The following is a 22,338-nucleotide window of genomic DNA, read 5'->3' as shown; positions in this document are numbered from 1 at the left end:
ACTTTATGTTGTTTGTGGAAGAAGGAGAAAAAGGATGTAAAGTTAAAGAAAGAAGGTTGATGAACTACTTATCTATTTAATTACTAATTATTTAAATTTTAAATTTGGTAACAAAATATTTGATAGCTAATTAGATATTAATTTAGAAATAATTTAACAATAATATAAATTAAAAAAGGCATGTAAACTAATTATTTTTTGTTTTTTTAAGATTGGTTTCTATTTCATAATTTTCTTGTAATGTTTATTAAAAAAATTAAAAAAATAATAATTATAATTTTATAATTAATTATATTTTTATTTATGAACTACTTACGTATAATGTCTCCAATATTCAGAATTAATATTTGTTTAATCCAGCTAATATAGTTCATGATTGAAAGCTAAATTTTATGCCTTTAAATTTTAATTTTATCGTTAAACCTTAAATTTAAATTACAAGTTAAACAAAGTAATAAAATTATAATTGATGAATAGTTATATTAAAAAAGTAAATCACATTGTTAGTGAACTTCTATATTATAAATAAATAAAAATAAAATCGCCTAGTTGTTAAAGGTGATAGAAGAGTAATATCAAAAGTAAGTATTGATTATAAGATAACATTGTAAATAGTTTATTAAAAAAATTTGAAAAAAATAATAATTACAATTTTTTAATTAATTATATTGTTATTTATTATATTTAGAAACACAATCGGAAAAATTAAATTTATTATTATATCATATAATTAATTAACTATACATTATCAAAATTGAGATAATTGATTATTATTTTTCTTAATAGATTATTTTTTTGAATAGTTTTAGAAATCAGCTAAAAAAATGAACGTAAAATAGATAAAATAATTATATGCAATTTTAATATATCAATTAAAAAGATAAAATTTTGTAAATAAATGTCAAGTGAGAGTACACTGGATGAAGTAAGATAAGATTTCAGAGTGTAATCTTATATATTTTTTTTTAAATCTAAGAAACTCTAATAAAGGAAAAGGCAATCTCAATCTTGATATATTTAATTAATATCTTGAATCATACCATAAATAAATAATAAGTGTGATTATAAGATTAGATTGAAGAAATCAATTATATCTTATTATCTTTTGTAAGATATGCTCGATTGGGCTATAAAAGTAGTGTAGTGAGAAGGATTGATGTAGTTGTTTTGTTGTTCTTGAAGGAAAGAGAAAGAGAGATTGGAAGAGAAAAAGATATCGGAAGAGAAAGAGAGATGAAAAGAGAAAGCAACAACAACATGACTCTCCCTTGCGATTCTGTGATAACAAGATCAGTGTGGTCTTACAACCTTGAATCGGAGTTCGAGTTGATTCGTTCTGTCATTGCCTTATACTCTTTCATCTCAATGGATACGGAGTTCTCTGGCGTCGTCTTTCAATCGCATCCAGCATTCCGACAACCACAAAATAACTACGCAGTGATGAAAGCTAACGTGGACAATATGCACCTCATTCAAGTAGGTCTCACCCTTTCGGACAGCAATGGCAACCTTCCAACCTTTGGAACCTCCAACCGCTTCATTTGGGAATTCAACTTCTGTGAGTTCGATGTGACACAACATCTTCATGCTCCTCACTCCATCGCCCTCCTTCAACGTCAAGGCATGAATTTTGAAAAGAATCGAAAGTTTGGAGTGAGTAGTGTGCGATTCGCTGAACTAATGATGTTTTCAGGACTGCTCTGCAACAATAATATTCAGTGGATTACTTTCCATGGTGCCTATGATTTTGGGTACATGGTGAAGATATTGAGCCAACGCTTTTTTTATATGCAACCATTTCTACCAACAAACTTGTGTGACTTTCTTCAACTAGTTAAGTTCTTTTTTGGATACAGAGTGTACGACGTTAAACATCTCATCAAATTTTGTCCAAACCTTCACGGCGGTTTAGACAAAGTTTCTGACTCTCTAGGTTTGGATAATAGTGACAGAAGAAGTCATCATGCAGGCTCCGATAGCTTAGTCACTCTACATGTTTTCAATAAAATTAAAACTCTCTATTTTCATACAGAGTTTAGCTTACCAAAACATGCAGGTGTTCTATATGGCTTGGAAATAATAGTCGCAAATTAGATGGCTTTGTTATTGTACTATTCTTTTGTTTTGTATTTTTTATTTTATTTTCATTTTATATACTAATTAACAAAATTTTCAATTGCGAAATAGATGTATGATTCCGTAAATTTATTAGGAATAAAATTAATTTCAATCAAACAAATAATATAAAAATAATAATATTGTAATGCTTATCATTTTCTTATGAATACAGTAATAAGTAGATGGAAAATACGACTCGTTGTTTTAGTCTAATTTACAGTTAAGTTAATATTATTCAGTTATATTTTAATATAAAAATGTTCTATTTTTGGTTAAAGATCGATAATGTATAATATATTAAATATAATCTTTGGTTTTAGATTTTAAAATTTTAAAAATTGACCAAAAAATGTAACATAAAATATATAAAATAATTAATTTAAATTTAAATATATCAATATTCTAAACTGAATAAATCAGTTATGATTTACTTATAATCATATCCTGAATAAGAGATAATAAATATTTAGATTCAGGAAACAAAAATTAAAAATGAATTCCGAAAAATAATTTATGGAATTAAGAAAAGTGTTCTGAAAATCCAAATCCAGAAATGTGGTTCGGAAAAAGGGTTTCAAAAATATTGTTGATCTCACCCCTATTTTAATTTAGGGCATTTTGGTCATTTCACATGTAAATCATGTGTAGGTTCAAATTTGATAATTTAAAATTTAACTTGATCCAGGTTAGTTTTTTTATTTAAAAATTTATTTAATTTTGTGTTCGTTTAATCCACACTATTATTTTATGTTTTTTAACTCTCTTATTTTTTAAAAAAAAAATTGTGTCTCATTAGAGTCAGCTAAGTCAATTTTGTTAATGTTCAACATTAAACTGACTCTCTTATTATCAGTTGTGTCACCCTTTCATTTGGCTATGTCAACCTTCCAACCTTTGGAGTTCAACGTGACACACGATCCTAAGCTTCATTTGGAAATTCAACTTTTGTGAGTTCAACATGACACACCATCATCATGCTCCTTACTCCATCTCCGAGCTGATGATGCTCTCAGAACTCCTCTGCAACAATAATATTCAGTGGATTACTTTTCATAGTGCCTATGATTTTGGATACATGGTAAAGATATTGAACCTACGCTTTTGTTTTATGCAACCATTTCTAGAAAGCTACTGAAATAGGGGTTTTCATATTGTATTTTTGGTTCTTGAAGGTTCTTGTAGGGTTTAAGAACTAGTTTGTTTGTAATCTTTTTGTAAAGATTGTTATGGTTCTAGTGAAATCCATCTTAGTGTAAGGTGGTAATGGATACAGCTCACATTGAGTGAACCAGTATAAATCTGTGTGTGTTTCTCTTCTCTCTTAATCATTGCATTCAAAACTGAATAAATTTGTTGTTCTAAAATTGAATTTGTTGTTTTAACTGCTTTATTGGCATAAAGCACATTATGTTATCTAGTTTTTAATAAGTCTTTAATCAATCTTGGAACACGTGGAAACCTTAATCTTTAACAAATTTATTCTTAAAGATAAGTATCTTAAAAGCAATCTTGGTTTAAGAACTGTTTTTAACTCTTCGTATCAAATCTGTTTTTAAAAGAGAAGTAGTTACTGATTTAAATTTTGTTTATTCTTGATCAATCTTTGCAAAATTGGTTTGAGTAGATCTATGAAATTGTGAGTTTAAAAAACTATTGTTCTTTAATTCTGAAATAAAGATCTCACTTGATTTGTTTTTCAAGATCTTGGTTTTTGAAAATAAATTGAATCTTTGATATCTCATTGTATTCAAAGCATTTATTCTTGATTTTGTTCTTAACATGGTGTAAAGATCAGAATTGATAAGTCAGAAATAAAATAAAATTTGTTGATTCTGAAATATATTTTTGAAACGGCTTCCTGAAACAAGGAAATCAATTTGTTTTTCTTTAAGTCAATCTATTTTTTTTTTCTGTCATAATTTCTTAAATAGTATTTTTACAAAAATTTCTCTAACTCTTGAACTTAGACTATCATAATCTCAACAATTGTTCTTTCTTACATTTTTATTGTCCAAAGACTATAACTAAATAAATATATCCAAAACAAAACAAAAATTACAAAAAATGATATTTTTTTTAAATGTAATGAGTTAGCTCGTCACTCCGTTAACCCACTATATAATGAGACAACTACCAATTTCAGACAGTATAACCCTAATGGACCAGTGACAGATCAAGCTAAAATTGATTGAACTCGTTTTATCACTCCTACTATATCTTAAATTTTAATGATTTACATGTATATACATAAAGAAACATGTCACTTAATAAGTTAACTAATCTAGAAATTGATTCTAGGAAAAAAGAAAATCACTGGTTTGAAACATATAGGTAAAACATACTTTAGAAACTGATTTGGACCAATGAAATTTAGATTTTTTTTTCTTAATGTATCATAGGTTTTGGTTTGGTTGAATGAACATTATTCCTTTGTTTTTCTCTATTTTTAATAATTATGTTCTTTTTATACAAATTACTATTAGTATATTTTAGCTATGCAATTAACTGAGATGTCATAATATAATAATTATCATGCTAAAGAACACGTGGATCACATACAAAATAGCATAAAATAAAATAAAAACAAAAATATGAAAGATTAAACCAACTCATAAAAAAAACAAAGAAATTTTAAAAAGTAGCCTAAATTTTTAAACCAAAAAATTAAAAACAAAAATGAAAACAATGAAATAAACAAAAGAATATAACGAGTAACTTCCATGAAGACAATTCAAATTCCAAAAATCCAATTAGATTAACCTTCGTCATTATTGGGTTGACTTTTTTTTTAAGATCATTTTATTAACTTTCACCCTAACTTTAAGAAAACGTCCTAATCTCCTAGATAATGCATAACTCATTTATCTTTTTATTCTTTAATATAAAAAAACAATGAATTGTATAACAGAAATATTAGTGTAATTATTTTATGCATAAAAATGACATAAAATTTTAGAAAAGATTAGGATAATTGAAATATGACTACGAAAACTTAAGATAGATAAAAAAAAGTATATGCAAGATAGTAAATGACACTTATATTCTCTAGTTTTAAAATAGAAATATATTTTCTATATCTTCAAATAAACATCTATGTATAAATAAACATTCACTTTTCTATACCTTTAATGAATAATTTATATTATTTTAAAATATCACATTGACTATAACTAAATAAAAAATTAGAAAATAAAAAATGAAATTTCAAAATATTTATAGGAAAAAATTAAATTATTTAATTCTTATATATTAAAAATATCATAAAAACTAAATAATAAATGTTTTTATAAAAATAGATAAATTATATTTTTAAGAAAATATTATTTTAATATGAAAAATAAATATTTATTAAATATATTACTAAATTTGTCAAATTATTATTATATTTCTATATAATTTTAATACAAGTATAACTTAAGTAAAATAGTTAATATACTTGTTATTTTGTTATTAATAACAAGGAAAGTGAATAACAACATTGATGTTACCATAGAGCAAACAAATAAATTATTGTTAATAACATATATGTATCACCTATTAATGCCAATGCTGCAAAAGCAAATTTAATTCATGAAAATAGTAACACCTAACTTTTAACTTTGAACATTGTTAGTGGTTAAGCTTTTTCACATTCAACCTTTTGTGGTGAAAAAAGACTTCGAAGTTTGATCACCTGACATGGAAACATGTCCTCGTCTTCCAATTATTAGCAGTGCGTAATGTCATGAATATATTGAAGTAAAATCAAACAATGAGTGAATTTAAAAGTATAATCAGAAGCATTTGCTACTTAAATATGTGTAAGAATAACTAATAATGGAGAAAAAGGAATGCAGAAAAGTTGCATATCTAGAAAAGTTGAAAAGTTGCAATGCTTGACGTTTACTAGTCTTACACAACAGTAATTTTATGACAAATTTGTGGATGATCTAACAGTGACAACTAAAACTGATCATTGTAGTATTTGACTACCATAATCAGCATTGAACTTGTCGTATTTGTGGGCATGGAGATGAGCAGATGGTCTTGTGTTTCTCAATGCTGTTTCTATATCTTCAGATCTGATTGGCCCAACTTTTGGCAGCTCTGTAACCCAATGATTAGTTTCAGTTCGAGAGGAGTAAAATTAAGCTCAAGTAAATATTTAAGAAAATAGCCAACACATTGTTAACAGAAAATAGCTTATAGTTGAAAAATCTATATAAAAGAAGCTGTTATCATCAATTTCCTGTGTAAACAGACAACATACCATCTTCAGGCACCACCTCCTCCTGTCTCTGCTCAAGTTGTGACATTAAGCGTCTCAAGGGCTGCATTGCTGTTTCTTTACAGAGTAATCGGATATCTGACCCTGAAAATCCTTCTGTTTGATCGACAAGTAAATCATAGGGGATCTGCTCCTCGTCAGGCTTTTGAGGAAGGAGTTCCTCAAACATTGATCTCCTCGCTACTGGTTCTGGAAGTGGTACAAGGATCTTTTAGTTATGGTCAAGGAACAACCATTAGACAAAGACTGACGAGCTTTCAATTGCAAGCACGGATTGCTTATAAGGGCATCATCTATATACATATTCGACTGAGATCTATTCTCAGTAGTATTTTTTTTTCTCACCACCAAAGTTATTCCCTACCAAGACAACAATTTTATCCCAGATATTTTGAAATAATAATAATAATAATAATAATAAACAATAGACAACGAGCTTCAAGTATGCCAAGTTTACAAACACAGTACTAGTCTACAATGCATGTCTATACGGACTGCAATTAAAATTTAAACCCAAAACAATAATTGCTCTTACTTTAGATTATAAACCAAGCATCTTAGATAGAATGCCAGTTTCATTTAGAGCGAATAAGATGTCCAAAATAAGTAATGTAGGAAACAAGAGTACTGAGATGATACGAGATGCCCAATAATTTATTCAATGCTCCCAAAAAACATTTGGCCTGACAATTTATCATGCACACTAATATGATGCACAAGCTTATATTTAAAGGATACACGCTTCTCAAGACGTCGGAGCATGGCTGCATCCAATTCCCAGGGAAGATTTGTTGCCGCCAAGACAAAAACCAGTTCATCAGTCCGGGTCAAACCATCCATCTGCAATCTTAATCCAAATGATTAATGTTTGAGAAAGCAAAGCTCATACGTCACTGTTTTGATGACAATGCATATTACGATGCAGGTGCTTGAATTTTCAGAGGACACAAGCTCCCAGGTAATATGAAAAAACTTTCACAATTTCAAAGGCCAACTATCATGCTCAAAGGCCAACTATCATGGCGAACTTAAATAATTAATAGATGAAGTTGTAATAGCTGAAAAGGAAAAAATCTAACAATTTATCTGGATATTTGTAATTTTTTCGGAAGCAATTTCTCCTTAATATTTGTTTGCTGTTCAAATTGTGCAATGAAATGTTGAGGATCTTCCTGTGCCCGAGAAGGGAACTGAAGAAATGCAGGATTATGTGCAATATAAAATAAAAAGTACATAATTCGTTGGATAGCTGAAACTTTTAATTGCCTGAAGCTTATCTTTTTTTATTAATAAGAAAAAATAAATAAATGTAAATCACTTCAGGGTAATCCAACTCTTATACAAATCGACAAAGACCTCCAAAGTCTTTCCCTAAAAAAATGTCAACTTTAGCATCCTACCAACAACAACTAATAATACACCCGCAAACACCAAACCACCCATAAGGAATCTAACCAATAATACTAAAACATCACTTAATCAAATTCATACAAACCAGAGAATCAAGACACCAATCAGAATAAGAAAAACAAACAGAAGGTACCTTGGAAATTACCCAAGACAGACCTTTAATTGACCAGAGTGAACATTTCTGAAACATCAATCATACCACCTTTAAAAATAAAATTATTCATGTGCCTTCAAATCTCACTTACTACAGCAATCCAAATCATCCCCCAAACTAAATTAACAAATTCAAATGCACTACACATCTTAAATTGTAGAAAGTTATGACTTGTTTCATGATGATCTACAAACACCAAACCTAGCCAAGTGTAGTCCTGACACCAAACAAGTCAAGCTATTCTACACTCAAAGAACAAATGGCGATAAGACTCCTCATCCTCCCCACACATACTACATAGGATGCTTTCGACCACTACCCCTCGTCTTACCAAATTAGCCTCAGTGTCGATCTTATTTACCAACACCTTCCATGTTGTGACTTATCATTATTGCTTATTTAAACAAATGATCCAACAACCTTCTAAAGTTCATCTTCAAGTTTATGGACTTCATAATAAGGGTATTTTGTTACAAAGATTGAAGCACAACATATTTTGGATGAAGAATTTTAAAATGTGAGAACTTGAAATGCGAAGTAATTCAATTTAAAAAAATTTGAGAAATAAATTTGTATTATTTATTTTTTCAAGCATTTTCATAGAAATTCAGCACAAAAATATAACTGTTCTAAGCTATCAATACATAACCTAATTTCTCTTCGGCCATTTTCTAGTTTAAAAGTATTATATTGAGCACAATTGTAATTTATATGACACATTTCAAGTAGGGGTGGTCATGGATTGGATTTTTCCAGATCCAATCCAAATCCAAATAAATGGATTGGATTTAAAATCCATATCCATTTTAACTAAATCAAATTTATTTAAATTTTTTTAAAATTCATTTAAAGTGAATTAAATCTAGATTAAATCCACTTTGTTAATTAAATTAAATTCACTTTGTCAATTACATTAAATTCATTTTGATATGGACACACACTAACTTGGCTCGAATTGAGCCTAAGTCGACTCAACCTGGACGCAGACCAACTCGGCTCGCTATCGGCCCGAGCTCGGACGGCTCGACATCGGCCTGGGCCCAGACGGCTCGACATCGACCCGGGCACGAACAACTCGACATCGACCCGGGCCTGAACGGCTCGACATCGGCCCAGGCTCGGACGACTCGACATCGACTCGGGCGAATCGACATCGACCTGGGCCTGGACGACTCGACTTCAGTCTGGGCTTACTCGGCTCAAATTCAACCCGGGCCTGCTCAGCTCAACATCGACCCAAGACTGCTCGGCTCAACATGGGCTCCGGCCCGCTCGGCTTGACATCGACCCGGACCCGCTCGCCTCGACATTTGCCCAGGCCTGCTCGGCTCGACATCAGCTCAGGCCCGCTCGGCTCGACATCGGCCCGGACTTGCTTGGCTCGGCATCGGCCTGTGCCCGCTCAACTCGAGATCAGCCCTGGCCCGATCGTCTGGATATCGGCTCGGGCCCGCTTGACTCAATATCGGACCCGAAAGACTCAGCTCGACATGGGCTTGGACCGGCTCAACTAGACATTGGCATGGGCCAACTCGGCTCGATATCGGCCCCGGCCGACTCGGGTCAACTCAATATCGACCAATCAGCTCGACTTGGCCCATCGACTTTGCCCCCAAATGACTTGGCTCAACTTTGGCCCATATCGACTCGATTCGACTTGAGCCCGGACGACTCAGCTCGATGTGGACTTGGGCCGACTTTGCTCAACCTGGGCTCAAATTGTCTTGGCTCAACCTGAATCGGGCCAAGTCAAAATCCAACCCAAAATGCAATTTGGATAATCCAAAAATGTATCCAATCTATATCTAATCCATATTCAATTAAATGGATTGGATTTAAAATCCAAAAATATGGATTTGAATTTGAGATAAATCCATTTAAATAGATTAAAACTAACATAGATTTGGATAATTATGGATTGGATTTTGTAATTTGGATTTTTTGCCCACCCTTAATTTCAAGTTATTTTCATTATGTTTATCATTCATGATTAAAAATATTAGCGTATTAATCATGATTAGATTGATAATGCGGTAGACACTGGCAAGCTTCTTCAATAAGAATAAATTAACTTTCATTATTCTATTCGTCTCAAAAAAGTAAAGAACAAGCTTCAAATTTACTGGTTTATAATTGTATTATTAGAAACATGAATACTAAATAAAGAATTAAATTTAAATACGTGTAAAGGCACATTGTCATCAAATTATAAATTGTCGTGTATTGTAAAATTGTAAACTATTGTAATAACTACTTTTAAAGTCATGCTGCTTGACAATAAAAAATTTTACGACGGCCAAGTTGCTACTGCACCTTTAAGTAATGAAATTGATATATCTGTTTGTAAAACAATCCCCTACAAGTACAATATTTTTTAAATGTTTTGCTGATACGTGAATCTGATGTCCCATATGGGTTCTAAATGTAGGACAGGGGTTCGGCATTATTTAACTCCGAAAGCTAGCTCAAATGGGTAGAATTATCCAAAATCTTATTCCAAGGGGCATTTTGGACCATAATCCTAGTTGACGTGGGACATGTAAAAAATAGTATAAAGTATGAACTAGGTGAAGGTAACAAACTTGATGATTATAAAAATTATGTTAAATGTAAGAAACAAGCATCACCTGAACAAGAAGCTCAGTTTTCAACCGTCTGCTTGCTTCATGTTCACTACGAGCTTCACCACGTTGACTAATGATTGCATCAATTTCATCAAGAAATATTGTTGAGGGTGCATGATGCCTTGCAAGTTCAAATAACACTTTCACTAACTTCTCCGAATCACCTGCAGTCCAAAATAACTTCTGTAAATGTACAGATTCTCAAATGAAGCTTGCAAGTTCATCAGACGACTCGTCATTAGACGCAATACTTAAGAAATCTTGTTTGATAGTACATCTATTAAACTTCATTTGTTAACACCTATATTATGAAGCTTGCAACTTCTTTCTTGTGTTTTTTTTCCTATTTTCACATCAGGAAGGTTGTCAAAGGAAGTAAGAGAAAAAAAATCAACTGTTTATTCAAAGAACATTCTTAATGCACTTTAGAATGAATCCGGGTAAGTTCTTGAACCCTTCTACAGAGAGAATAGATATAAAAGATAGAGCACAATGAGAGATATGTTATCTAAGATCTCACCGAATAATTTTCTTGTCATTTGAACTAAAAGGAAATTACATATATGAGAGTGATTCAATTATCTAACAACTGCACTTACCAAGTCGAAGGCCCTAATTCTCTCACAAAATAACAAGATCCTCTCTCCCTCTTCTATCCCTCACTTTAAAGGCAACACACCCTAGTTCATATATTGTAACTAGATACTAAACTAATGGGTAACTACTCTAATTCAGCCTAACCAGCTGATATATTGTAATTAGCTATTAAACTAATGGGCAACTAACATACATCTGACCTCTAATGGCAACCAACTGATAATTGGCTTACAGTGAGATGTGAGAAGCTCAAAATAGCAAATGGTGCAGATTAAAATTAAACTCAAGTCATGCAATCAATTGTTTTAATCCAAATCACACATGCTATATCAAATAGTTGTTTTAAGCTTCACTGTCTGATATTAGACCTTTCTTTAAGATATACATATGCTGCATATGCCTCTCTGTCTATTTGGCTATTTCAAACACAAGGGTGTTGAACAAAAACCTTTCCAAACCAAAAAGGGCGTATGTCAATTGACCAGATGCAAGGTAGTTATCAACATAATATTTGAAGAAAAATAGTTAGTTCTACATCTTCCAGACAGAGATCATTCTATTTCCTTTAGAGAAAATAATACATATACACTACAATTATAAAAATAAACACATTCATGTTTCATACGGTACCTAGATTTAGATTTACAAAATAAATAATCTAAAGAAGAAGAGGGAGAAAGTTATATGAAACATGCCTCGCCATTTGCTAACTACAGATGATGCGGAAATATTAAAAAAAGTAGTGTTGCACTCTGTCGCAACTGCCTTAGCAAGCATTGTCTGCAACATTCAAACCAAACTTAGGAAGTTATTAATAATTCAAAAAGGAAAAAATAACTGCTCTAGCAAAATATGAAAATAGGAAGGCTGTACATTTACTGTTTAATTTTTAATTTTTAATTTTATGTGCATACATACACATTAATATTCTCGTACAATTTTAGAATGACAGTACGAGGCAATCTAGTGAATATTTTTTTATGGAATAACAATACAAACCTTTCCTGTTCCTGGTGGCCCAAAAAGGAGGATGCCCTTCCATGGTGACAACAGACCAGTGAAGTACCTAGAAAAATGACAAAGATTAGCTTGATCATGAAATTTTTTTACTCATATCTCTGGTTCTCTAGTAAACTTTTATTAGCACATATGCAAGTCTAGGAAATCAATTACTTAACCATTTCAAGAACAATATCTTAACACAGCCATTTTAGCATGACAGGGAGCTTAGAATATAATCTTAAATTCCGTAAAACATAAAATAACTAACTGATGTGGTCAAAATTTCAAAATAACAAATCTTTGTCATAGACGTAAGTATCTTTGTCATTTTCAAGCAAGCATCATCCGAAACATGTGAATCAGCTAGACCTGTTTCTGTTCCTTTTTCAACTACTTTAAAATGAGATTTTTTCTTTTCTAACAAAGAAAGAAAATAACGTAAAATCTGTATTCATCACCGGATCTCTTTTATTAACTTCGTCCATTGTCCAGCCTGGTTTTCCTCATCCCTCTTTTACAAGATCAAAAACACAATTTGCTCTCCTGACCGGTGCCTCCAATTCTGCCCGTCTTAACTAATTTAACCATATTTTTGTTATCTTCTCAACTAGAACCACAACAATATCTTCTCAAATACAACTATTTCATGTTATCTCCTTTCTTATATCGTCACACATCCACCTTAACATTCTCATTTATGCAACTCTCTTTTTTATTTATTGTCCCTTTAAAGACCAGAATTCACTGTCACAATATAGTCAGTTTGTAGTCATTGATAATCTTCCTCTTAAGTTTGGTATGCAGGTACTTTAGATCTTCATTAATTTCTCCATCATGCCATAATCGATCCTTGATACTTAAACTTAGAGACTTGTAGTATGACCTCTTGAATTTTACTTTCAAAGCGCTTTCCTCTTATTTTTGCAAAGCATATTTGTCAACAATCATATTTTATTCTTCCATATTTAGCAGATTATAATTAAAGTGTATAATGGGAATATCCATGAATTACAGGAAACTAATTATATCCCTAAATCATAAGGATATTATTATCCTTGAACCATAGGTATATGATGTGTGTGCGTGTACTATATATATATGATGTATTGTTAGCAATAAAATCATTTCGACCCTAATATTTGAGATGGTATCAGAGAGCGTTCAAATCCTGAGAGCCACCTCTGATTGGGATCCAAAACATCCTAGATGATTGCCTATAATCCAAGATGATCTATTCAACTCAATCATGAGGAGCTAGAAAGAGTAAGGTCCTTCCATAGTAAACTGGAAAACCCAAAAGTGTTCATTGACACATTATGGTATGTTACCATTTTTTGTTGGATTTAATGTCTCAAATGCACCCTTCCTACTACTGGATTTTAGACTCTAGAATCACTGATCATATGACACCTCTTCATAAATTCTTTTCCACATATTCCCCATGTCCTAGAAACAAAAACATTTCAACAATTGATGGAAACATGATAACTGCAGTTGGTCAAAGAGATGTCCAAACAAACCCAACCATAATTCTGAAAAATGTGCTACATTTTCCTAAATTGTCCACAAACCTGATATCTATACAAAAACTTACAAAAGATTTCTCATGTAATGTGATTTTTTATAGCAACTCTTGTATATTGCAGGACAAAAATCGAGGAGGATGATTAGACATGCTAGAGAATGGAATGGTCTTTACCACATGAAAGATCTGAATCTGCCCATTAAGAGTCAATCTTTTATGTCTACAACCTCCATTCCCAACACAGAAAAAGTTCAGTTGTTACATTGTTGTCTAGGACATCCTTCACTTCATGTTATAAAGTTTTTGTTTCCTACCTTGTTCAAAAACTTAAATCTGCAAAGTCTTCATTCAGAGGTGTGTGAGTTGGCTAAACATAAACATATACCTTTTCCTATGACTAATAAAATAAGCACATCTCCTTTTTATCTTGTTCATACTAATGTGGGGAGTCCTTCTAAAGATCCTAATATTTTAGGAGCTAAATGGTTTATCACCTTTACTGATGATTGTACAAAGGGTAACATGACTTTCTCTCCTTAAACACAAATATGAGGTTAGCTCTCTTATTATGCAATTTGCATCACTAATTAAGAATCAATTGGGGGTTACTATCAAGAAAATAGGTTTGATAATGCTAAAGATTATTTCAATCATACCTTAGATTCTTTCTTTCAAAAGGAATGGATAATTCACGAATCCTTATGTGTTTACACATCCCAACAAGGAATTGTTGAACAGAAAAATGAGCACTTACTAGAACAAACTAGACCACTCCTTTTTCAAAATAATATTCCAAAAGATTTTGGGAGAAAGCTATACTTACAATTACTTATCAAATGCACACATTACCTGCTACTGTTTTTTTGTCTTTAAAAAGTCCAATTGAAGTTCTACACTCATTCTATCCCCACACATAACTCATACACTTAAGCTTCCACTTAGAATATTTGGGTGTGTAAAGTTTATACATATTCACATACAACTAATAGGAAAACTTGATTCAAGGGCTATTAATTGTGTTTTCCTAGGGTATTCTGTCATACAAAAAGAGTATAAATGCTTTCATCCCCTTTCCAAAATATTTTGTGTCAAGACATGTCACCTTCAATGAGTAAGTTAGCTATTTTAATCATCCTCATCTTCAAGGGGAGAGTTTAAGAGAGGAAGATGATGAGCTTTTTATATCCCTAAATCTGTTTTTTGGATTAGAAAATGAGTTTTAAAAAAGTAATCCCATTAAAACTGAAGCAGAGAGAAAGACAGTAGAGGTGGAATCAAAATCCTAAATCTTCTGATCAAAATTATGAATCTGTAGGACCAGTTATTACACCACATGATGATACAAAGTTTGGAAAAATGTTGGGTATGCCCAAAGAGGAAAGGCCATTCCAGGTTCTACTCATATTCAAGAGTTCAACCCTATATCATTACATGAGGTAAATGTGTTTGACCTAATTCTACTAGTTGTGTTGTGATGATCTTACTAATAATGAACTCTCTTCTATAGAACCTATTGCACAGGTAGACCAAAATTTAGATTTCCCAATTACTCTTAAAAAAGGAACAAGAACCACTAAACCACAAATTATCTATTTTTTGAAAAATTCTCACTTACCCATATAACCTTCCTAACAAGCCTAAATACCACAACCATACCTTCTTTTGTATGAGGCATTAATTGAAAAAAAAATGAAAACAGGTCATGGATTGAAAATGGAGGCATTGCAGAAGAACAATACTTTGAAACTAGTCACTCTACCACCAGAAAAAAAACCTGTTGGGTGCAAGTGGCTTTACCCACTCAAATAGAAGGTTGATGGGACTATTGAGAGGCATAAGGTCAAGTTGATGGCTAAAGGATTCACTCAAACTTATGGAGTGGATTACTTGGAGGCTTTTGCACCAGTTGCAAAAATGAACACAGTCAAAGTAATTTTATCATTGGCAGCAAACCATGATTGAAACTTGCATCAATTTTATGTGAAAAATGCATTTCTATATGGGGATCTTGAAGAAGAAATATACATGGAAGTACCACCTAGGTATACAGTGCAGAGTAAGGCCAACACAGGTCATGGTCAGTAAGTTGAGAAAACAATATCAACAAAGGTAACAAGAACCCGTCCTAGTCGAACAACTTCAATTGTCCAAACCAGAGGTAAGAACTCATACCTGTGAAACTCTTGAGGACACCTTAAATACTGCTTTTGAACCTAACCTAAATGATTTACCTATTGCCTTGAGAAAAGAAAAAATATCTTGTGCCAAAATATCCTATATCCCAATTTGTGTCTACCGAAAAACTTTCTATGCAGCACCGGAGTTTTCTTTCAACTATTGATTCTATCAAAATCCCTACATTAGTACAAGAAGCCTTAAAAGATGAGCATTGGATTCGAGCCATGAATGAATAAATGAGCGCATTAGAAAGGAATGAGACTTGGAAGATTGTAGAGAGATCAAAAGATAAGAAAGCAGTGGGTTGTAGGTGGACATACACAGTTAAGTATAAGTCTAATGGCACACTGGATCGGTATAAAGCAAGGTTGGTTGCAAAAAGGTATACTCAAACCTATGGGATCGATTATGAGTAGACTTTTGCTCCAATGGCAAAAATGAATACAGTCAAGATTATTCTCTCCCTGGCAGCACACTTTGGTTGGGCGATGCATCAATTTGATGTTAAAAATGCCTTCTTGCATAGAAGCTTGGAGGAAGAAGTATACATGGAGATTTCACCTGGTTATGGTGCTGGTTATGGTGCTATTAATGAAGGGAATAAGGTGTGCAGACTTAAAAAGGCCCTATATGGTCTTAACCAATCACCTTGTGCTTGGTTTGGAAGGTTTACTCAAGCTAAGGTATCTTTGGGGTACCGACAAAGTTAAGGTGACCATATTCTGTTTATAAAACATTCTCAGAATGGTAAACTCACTCTACTTTTGGTCTATATAGATGATATGATTATTACAAGTGATAATGAGATTGAAAAACAAACTTTGAAGGAGAGACTGGCTGCTCAATTTGAGATGAAGGATCTTGGAAAGCTGAAGTACTTCCTTGGGATAGAGGTTGCTTACTCTAGACAAGGCATCTTTATTTCTCAAAGAAAATACATCCTTGATCTCCTTAAAGAGACTGGTAAGCTGGGTTGCAAGACCACTGAAGTGCCAATAGAGCAAAATCATAGGATTGGGAATGATGAGAAAAATCCAAAGGTGGAGAAGACACAATATCAAAGACTTGTGGGAAAACTCATTTATCTATCACACACTAGGCCAAACATAGCTTATGCAGTTAGTGTGGTTAGCCAATTCATGCATGATCCAAGAGAAAGACACTTGCAAGCTGTAAATAGAATTATTCAGTACTTAAAAGCCTCTCTAGGGAAAGGATTGATATTCAAAAAAGGGGAAAACTTATCCACGAAAATATATACTAATGTTGACTATGCAGATCAATTGTTGATAGGAGATCCACCACAGGCTATTGCATGTTCCTGTGTGGAAATCTGGTGACATGGAGGAGCAAGAAACAAAATGTAGTTGCAAGATCAAGTGCAGAAGCAGAATTTAGAGCCATGGCTCAAGGGGTTTGTGAACTATTATGGATGAAGATCATACTCGATGATCTCAAAGTAAAATATGAAGCTCCTATGGGTTTGGTGTGTGATAATAAGTCCGCCATCAGTATTGCACACAATCCAGTTCAACATGACCGAACAAAGCATGTAGAGATAGACCTACATTTCATTAAGGAGAAGTTGGATAATGATCTTATAGCCACCGAGTACATCCCTTCAAGACTCCAATTGCCAGATATGTTTACTAAGGGACTTCCCACAAAACAATTCAAAGATCTTACTTGCAAGTTGGGAATGATAGATATACATTCACCAACTTGAGAGGGGAGTGTTGCATAATCAGGAGAATTATTATGTAATTAAGTGCAAATTTCATTCTCTATTTATTAGGACAAATTTGATTAGATTTGTACAGCTTTAATCACCCATTATTTCTTGTTTTCATTACCTATTATTTCTTTCCTTAATTAGGTTGTAAACAGTCTATAAATTGAGACTGTAATAACAATTGTAAAACATCTCAGAAATATATTTCATCTATTTCTTTCAACTCACACTATAGGAACAATGAATCAAACATGTCCCATTAAGTGGTCTACTTTCCTATATCTATATTACACAAATAACAGTCTGTACATATATTGATAACTGCCCTACAACAAATAAAAACCACTCAGTAACTGTCACAACAGTTACATTACTGTCCTATAACATTTAAAAAAATAATCAAGCCTTAATAGAATAAGCCTATCTTTTATTCCTTCTAATGTACACCTTTCATGGTTGTCCAACTTAAATTGTAGTATCAAATTATATGACCCTTTTATAAATCATCCCATTAAAGCAAACACAAAATACCATTAAGGCACTAGGCAGTCCAAAGACATGACCCTCCCAAAAAAGGTGAGAAGAGAGAAGCTTCAGCTGAAAAGTACAGGCATTTCACTAGTTAGAGCTACTAGAGCCCATGAAAGGAACCACACTTCCATAAACCCTTACATCAATTTGTCTTCTGCATGGTACAACCTACTGGGCAGGTAATTCAATCTATGATGTGGAGTGGCAAGTTGGCAATGGGGAAGCCACCGTTAAAACCATGAATTTGTTTTCCAAAGTAAAATTATGTATGATTTACTCCATTCAGATGGTAAATGAAAATAGATGTATAAATAATCCAAAACAATGAAATTAGTTTGTATATAAGAATACTCCATCCAGTCAACATCTTGAAATATATACTGATAGGCATGAATTTGTTTTCCGAAGTAAAATTATGTATGATTTACTCCATTCAGATGGTAAAGGAAAATAGATGTATAAATAATCCAAAACATTGAAACTCCAGCAGTTTGTATATAAGAATACTCCATCCAGTCAACATCTTGAAATATATACTAATAGGAAATATCTACTATCTAGATAAAATATTGGTTCAAGATATTTCTTATTACAAAAGCTAAATCACCATACAGTTAAACTAAATCAATAGAAATCTAATCTTAACATTACTGTTATCCTTGCTTCATCTTAAATTAAAAACACTAGATTATTCATTGATCAATGTAAATCATCTACAATATCCAATGAAAAGATCTCATTTGTAACATACACAAGAATATGTTGACAAGCAGTGAAACAAAATGGTTGTCAACATCTCTAAGGAATGTTAGGTGTAGAATATTTTCAATAGGGATACCTACCTCGGATACTTAATTGGCATCACAACAGCCTCTTTCAGTAAACGTTTGGCATTCTCTAAGCCCTTGATACTTTCCCACTTCACATCTGGACTTCCACGAATGATATCCCTGCAACAATATGATGGGCAACGCAAAACATGTGAAAATTTTGACTAGCACACCGGTAACTTCTCCGAGTAGTCAGCAGTTGAATCAAAAGTGTTGGAAATATTGAGAGAGAAAATATACCTACTTAGGCTCTCTGCTAAAGTTCGCATTTCTGCAGATTCAAAAGGTGGAAGCAAAGATCTCTGCCTGAAAATGTTAGGGATAATTATCTGAGAAGTGCAGATGACTAAATTCTTCTATCTTCCGTATTTTCTAGGTTATCTGTAATTCTAAGAATGAATAAATTCTCTATCTTCCATATGGTCCCACAGAATCACAAAACGTATACGTTGATAATGCTAATGGTTAAAATTGTGAGTACAGATTAAAGGGTCAGTGTCAATCGTAATTCATTCAACAAAAAATATCAATTGTGAATTCTAAAAGATGTAAAACTGTATATTATTGTCAACTTCTCTTTACTTGGTAGCAAATTCTCTACATTCCACATAGTCCACTAGAGTAGAAGAACTCAAGAGATGATATTACTAACTGTTAATTGTGAGAAAATATCAAATTATCAATTTTAGTAATGGCTGCTAAAATATGCACATATGATATTTGTATGTTTCCTTTAGGTGAGATGAGAACCTCAAAGGTATGGAATATGCATAAATCTCAGCAAATTCAAAATGCAATGAAAGAAAACAGAAACTTCATTGATCCTATCATCGACTGATCCTGAATGTCTATTTTTTATAGTGTGAAGGACTTTAACCATAGCTGAACTAGTCTGTTACTCGATCAACTACGAATGGCATCCTATCTGTTTCTGATAAAATTGAATTTTAACATTTTTAAATGAATATGTGCTAACGACAGAGTCCAAGAACACAAAGTGATGGCTCAGCAAATCATACGGTCTTTCATCCATATTAACCGGCGAAAATCCATTTGAGTGAATCTGGTTCTGCCCCTGAAACACAAAATCAAAGCATGACGAAGCACAAATCAGCGAAGTTTCAAGGAGTAATGACCGGTTCCCCAAGAAACTTCTGAAACACACTACCTCAGTTCGATGCTGCTCATAAAAAGCCATTTCCGATGCCTTTTTCGCATGCGGATTGCCATTGGACACAACGCCCAACGAGCCTCCATTACTGACCACCGCTTCATCAGCAGTCTCGCCGTTCTTGTCGGCCTTCTTCCTACCAAACTTAGCATCATAATAAAATTTGAAGTCCTGAAGATCCAAAATTAAAACTACGTAAAACTCTCGGTAACAATAAAAGTAAAATTCAGTCCACCACAGAATCAACAAAACCAAACAGACAAAAAAAATACACAATCTATCCAAGCAAAGTTAAATTTCCATGACATTATTCAAGCTAGTGAGAAAACAAATCGGAGCAACCATAAGAAATCCATATCGAATTATCAACAAAACGCGATTCGGAATGTGGTGGTATGAAAAATGAAAAAACAGGGAATCGAGAATCGCAATTTGCGAGGAAATGGAGAGAGAGAGAGAGAGAGAGAGAGAGAGAGAGAGAGAGAGAGAGAGAGAAGAGAAAGTAAAACACCTGAAAAGACCAGCGCGTGGGCATTGGATCGTCGGCCATCATAGAGAGAGAGAGAGAGAGAGTGGAAGAAGCGTTTCTCCCTCTAGAATGGATCACCAGCGAAGTAAAGCTTCCACTCTCTCTGGCTCTTGCTAGAGAGTGTGAGGAACAGCCAGAAAATCGATAAATAATGGAAAAATTACACTTTATTATTACTATAATGTGCAAGATTTGAGAGGAGCTTCTTTCACGTGTGCTGACACTTGGGTTACTAATGTCTGCACCAATAAATAATTACACAGAAGTCTGCCCCAATAGATGTTACTCTGATTAATGTGATTAACGGACTTATTTTCAATGCACCTAATTCCTCTACTTCTTAATGTTAAAGTTTTCAACTTATTGCTTTTTCACTGCCCATTTTTGTCGGCCATCAAAAAATATTTATCTTAAATATTAATTTTCATTTACTAAAAATCATAAATGAAGGAACATGTTCAAACGTTTTTACTTTCACTTGAAATATTTTGTAAATTAAAGTTGGCAAAAATTAAATATTTCATTCATTTTATCCATTTATATGCTGTCTCTCTTTAAAAATAAAATTTCCAATGTGATAAACATTAAATGAATGCTTGAATTCAAATACACACATTTCAAAATTATTAATATCCATTTACCTTAATCTCATTGTCTATTGAATGACTTGGTAATGGTAAACAGGCAAATGTCCGGGTCATTAATAAAATACTCCATTTACTTTATTTATTTTTATATGTTATTTCTATTTAAAACTTCATAATATAATAAATACATAATAATGATTAAATGAATGCATTTAGTTTGGAAGTAGATTTTTCCCATTTGAAGGTTCACACTCCATTCTTATGAGTGTTGTAATCTCTTCTATTTTGATTACCTTTTGGGTTTCCTCATTACTTCTCTTTTTAATTAGTTAATCTCCTCTTCATATTTATTTATCCATCACCGAAAAAATCACTAAATAAAAATCAATCTTAAATACTATAAATAATTAGTTATTATATTAATTAAATTATATATTATTTTAAAGACTAAAAATTATTGGTATTTAAAGTATTTTTTATTTTAATAAATTGTAAATAGGTATTTAATTAGTTAACAATGTTTTAAGTACCAACTTTACAATCTAAAGTAATTGGTAGTTAATTAGATATCAATGTAGAAACCAGTTTATAAAGTTTATTAATAATAGAAACTAGTTTATATACCAATAATTTTTTTAGTCTCTAAAATAGTATATAATTTAGTCAATATAGTAACTAATTATTTTTTTTCTCTAAAATTGATTTATATTTAATGATTTTCTTGTAGTAAATGTATTAAATTGTTCCTGTAACTAACTCTCATCACAGTTCTTGCCGTCACAAACAAAATGTATTAATACGAGTGTTACAGGCAATATGGAGTTGTTCAATATTAAGAAAGATGGTTAATTAGAGTAATTTTTAACACATTTTCTCAATTATATTTTAAAAAAATTCATGAAACACTCAATCTAATGAATTAGGATTTTTGCATGAATAAAAAAACAAGTAAAAGAGATATATAAAAAGAAATATTACATAAGAGAATTTAGACCGATTCAAATCAATGGATTACATCAAGTATCAATTAACTAAACCATAAAATGATTGTTTCCACTATTTTAAAATATTTAGCTTGTCACT

At 32.1% G+C, this 22,338-nt stretch overlaps 2 protein-coding genes across 3 annotated transcripts; one reads left to right on the top strand and one right to left on the bottom strand.

Annotated features, from left to right (window-relative positions):
* Positions 1–1,233: 1,233 nt before the first annotated feature.
* On the top strand, positions 1,234–2,094 carry LOC137809426 (putative CCR4-associated factor 1 homolog 11). Its single transcript, XM_068610537.2, has one exon. It carries the CDS (start codon positions 1,234–1,236, stop codon positions 2,092–2,094), a length of 861 nt encoding a protein of 286 aa, XP_068466638.2.
* Positions 2,095–5,874: 3,780 nt separating this feature from the next.
* Positions 5,875–20,983, bottom strand: CCP1 (P-loop containing nucleoside triphosphate hydrolases superfamily protein). 2 transcript variants are annotated; one of them, XR_016518676.1, is made up of 11 exons: positions 20,651–20,983; positions 20,137–20,310; positions 19,988–20,043; positions 19,209–19,274; positions 18,981–19,088; positions 12,170–12,236; positions 11,866–11,950; positions 10,577–10,737; positions 7,124–7,232; positions 6,368–6,593; positions 5,875–6,204 (listed from the first exon to the last, which is right to left on the bottom strand). XR_016518676.1 is itself a non-coding variant. In XM_068613556.1 (11 exons), the coding sequence occupies exons 1-11, from the start codon at positions 20,690–20,692 to the stop codon at positions 6,071–6,073; spliced, it is 1,221 nt and encodes a 406-aa protein (XP_068469657.1). In that variant the 5' UTR covers positions 20,693–20,983; the 3' UTR covers positions 5,875–6,070. The 2 variants fall into 2 exon arrangements, 1 of the variants encoding a protein (XP_068469657.1); XM_068613556.1 differs by having other exon boundaries at positions 7,124–7,225.
* Positions 20,984–22,338: the final 1,355 nt, after the last annotated feature.

Source organism: Phaseolus vulgaris, chromosome 2 (genome assembly GCF_051622355.1).
Source record: "Phaseolus vulgaris cultivar YP4 chromosome 2, ASM5162235v1, whole genome shotgun sequence".
Classification (NCBI taxonomy): Eukaryota; Viridiplantae; Streptophyta; class Magnoliopsida; order Fabales; family Fabaceae; genus Phaseolus; species Phaseolus vulgaris.
This window is presented reverse-complemented; position numbering and strand designations above follow the sequence as displayed.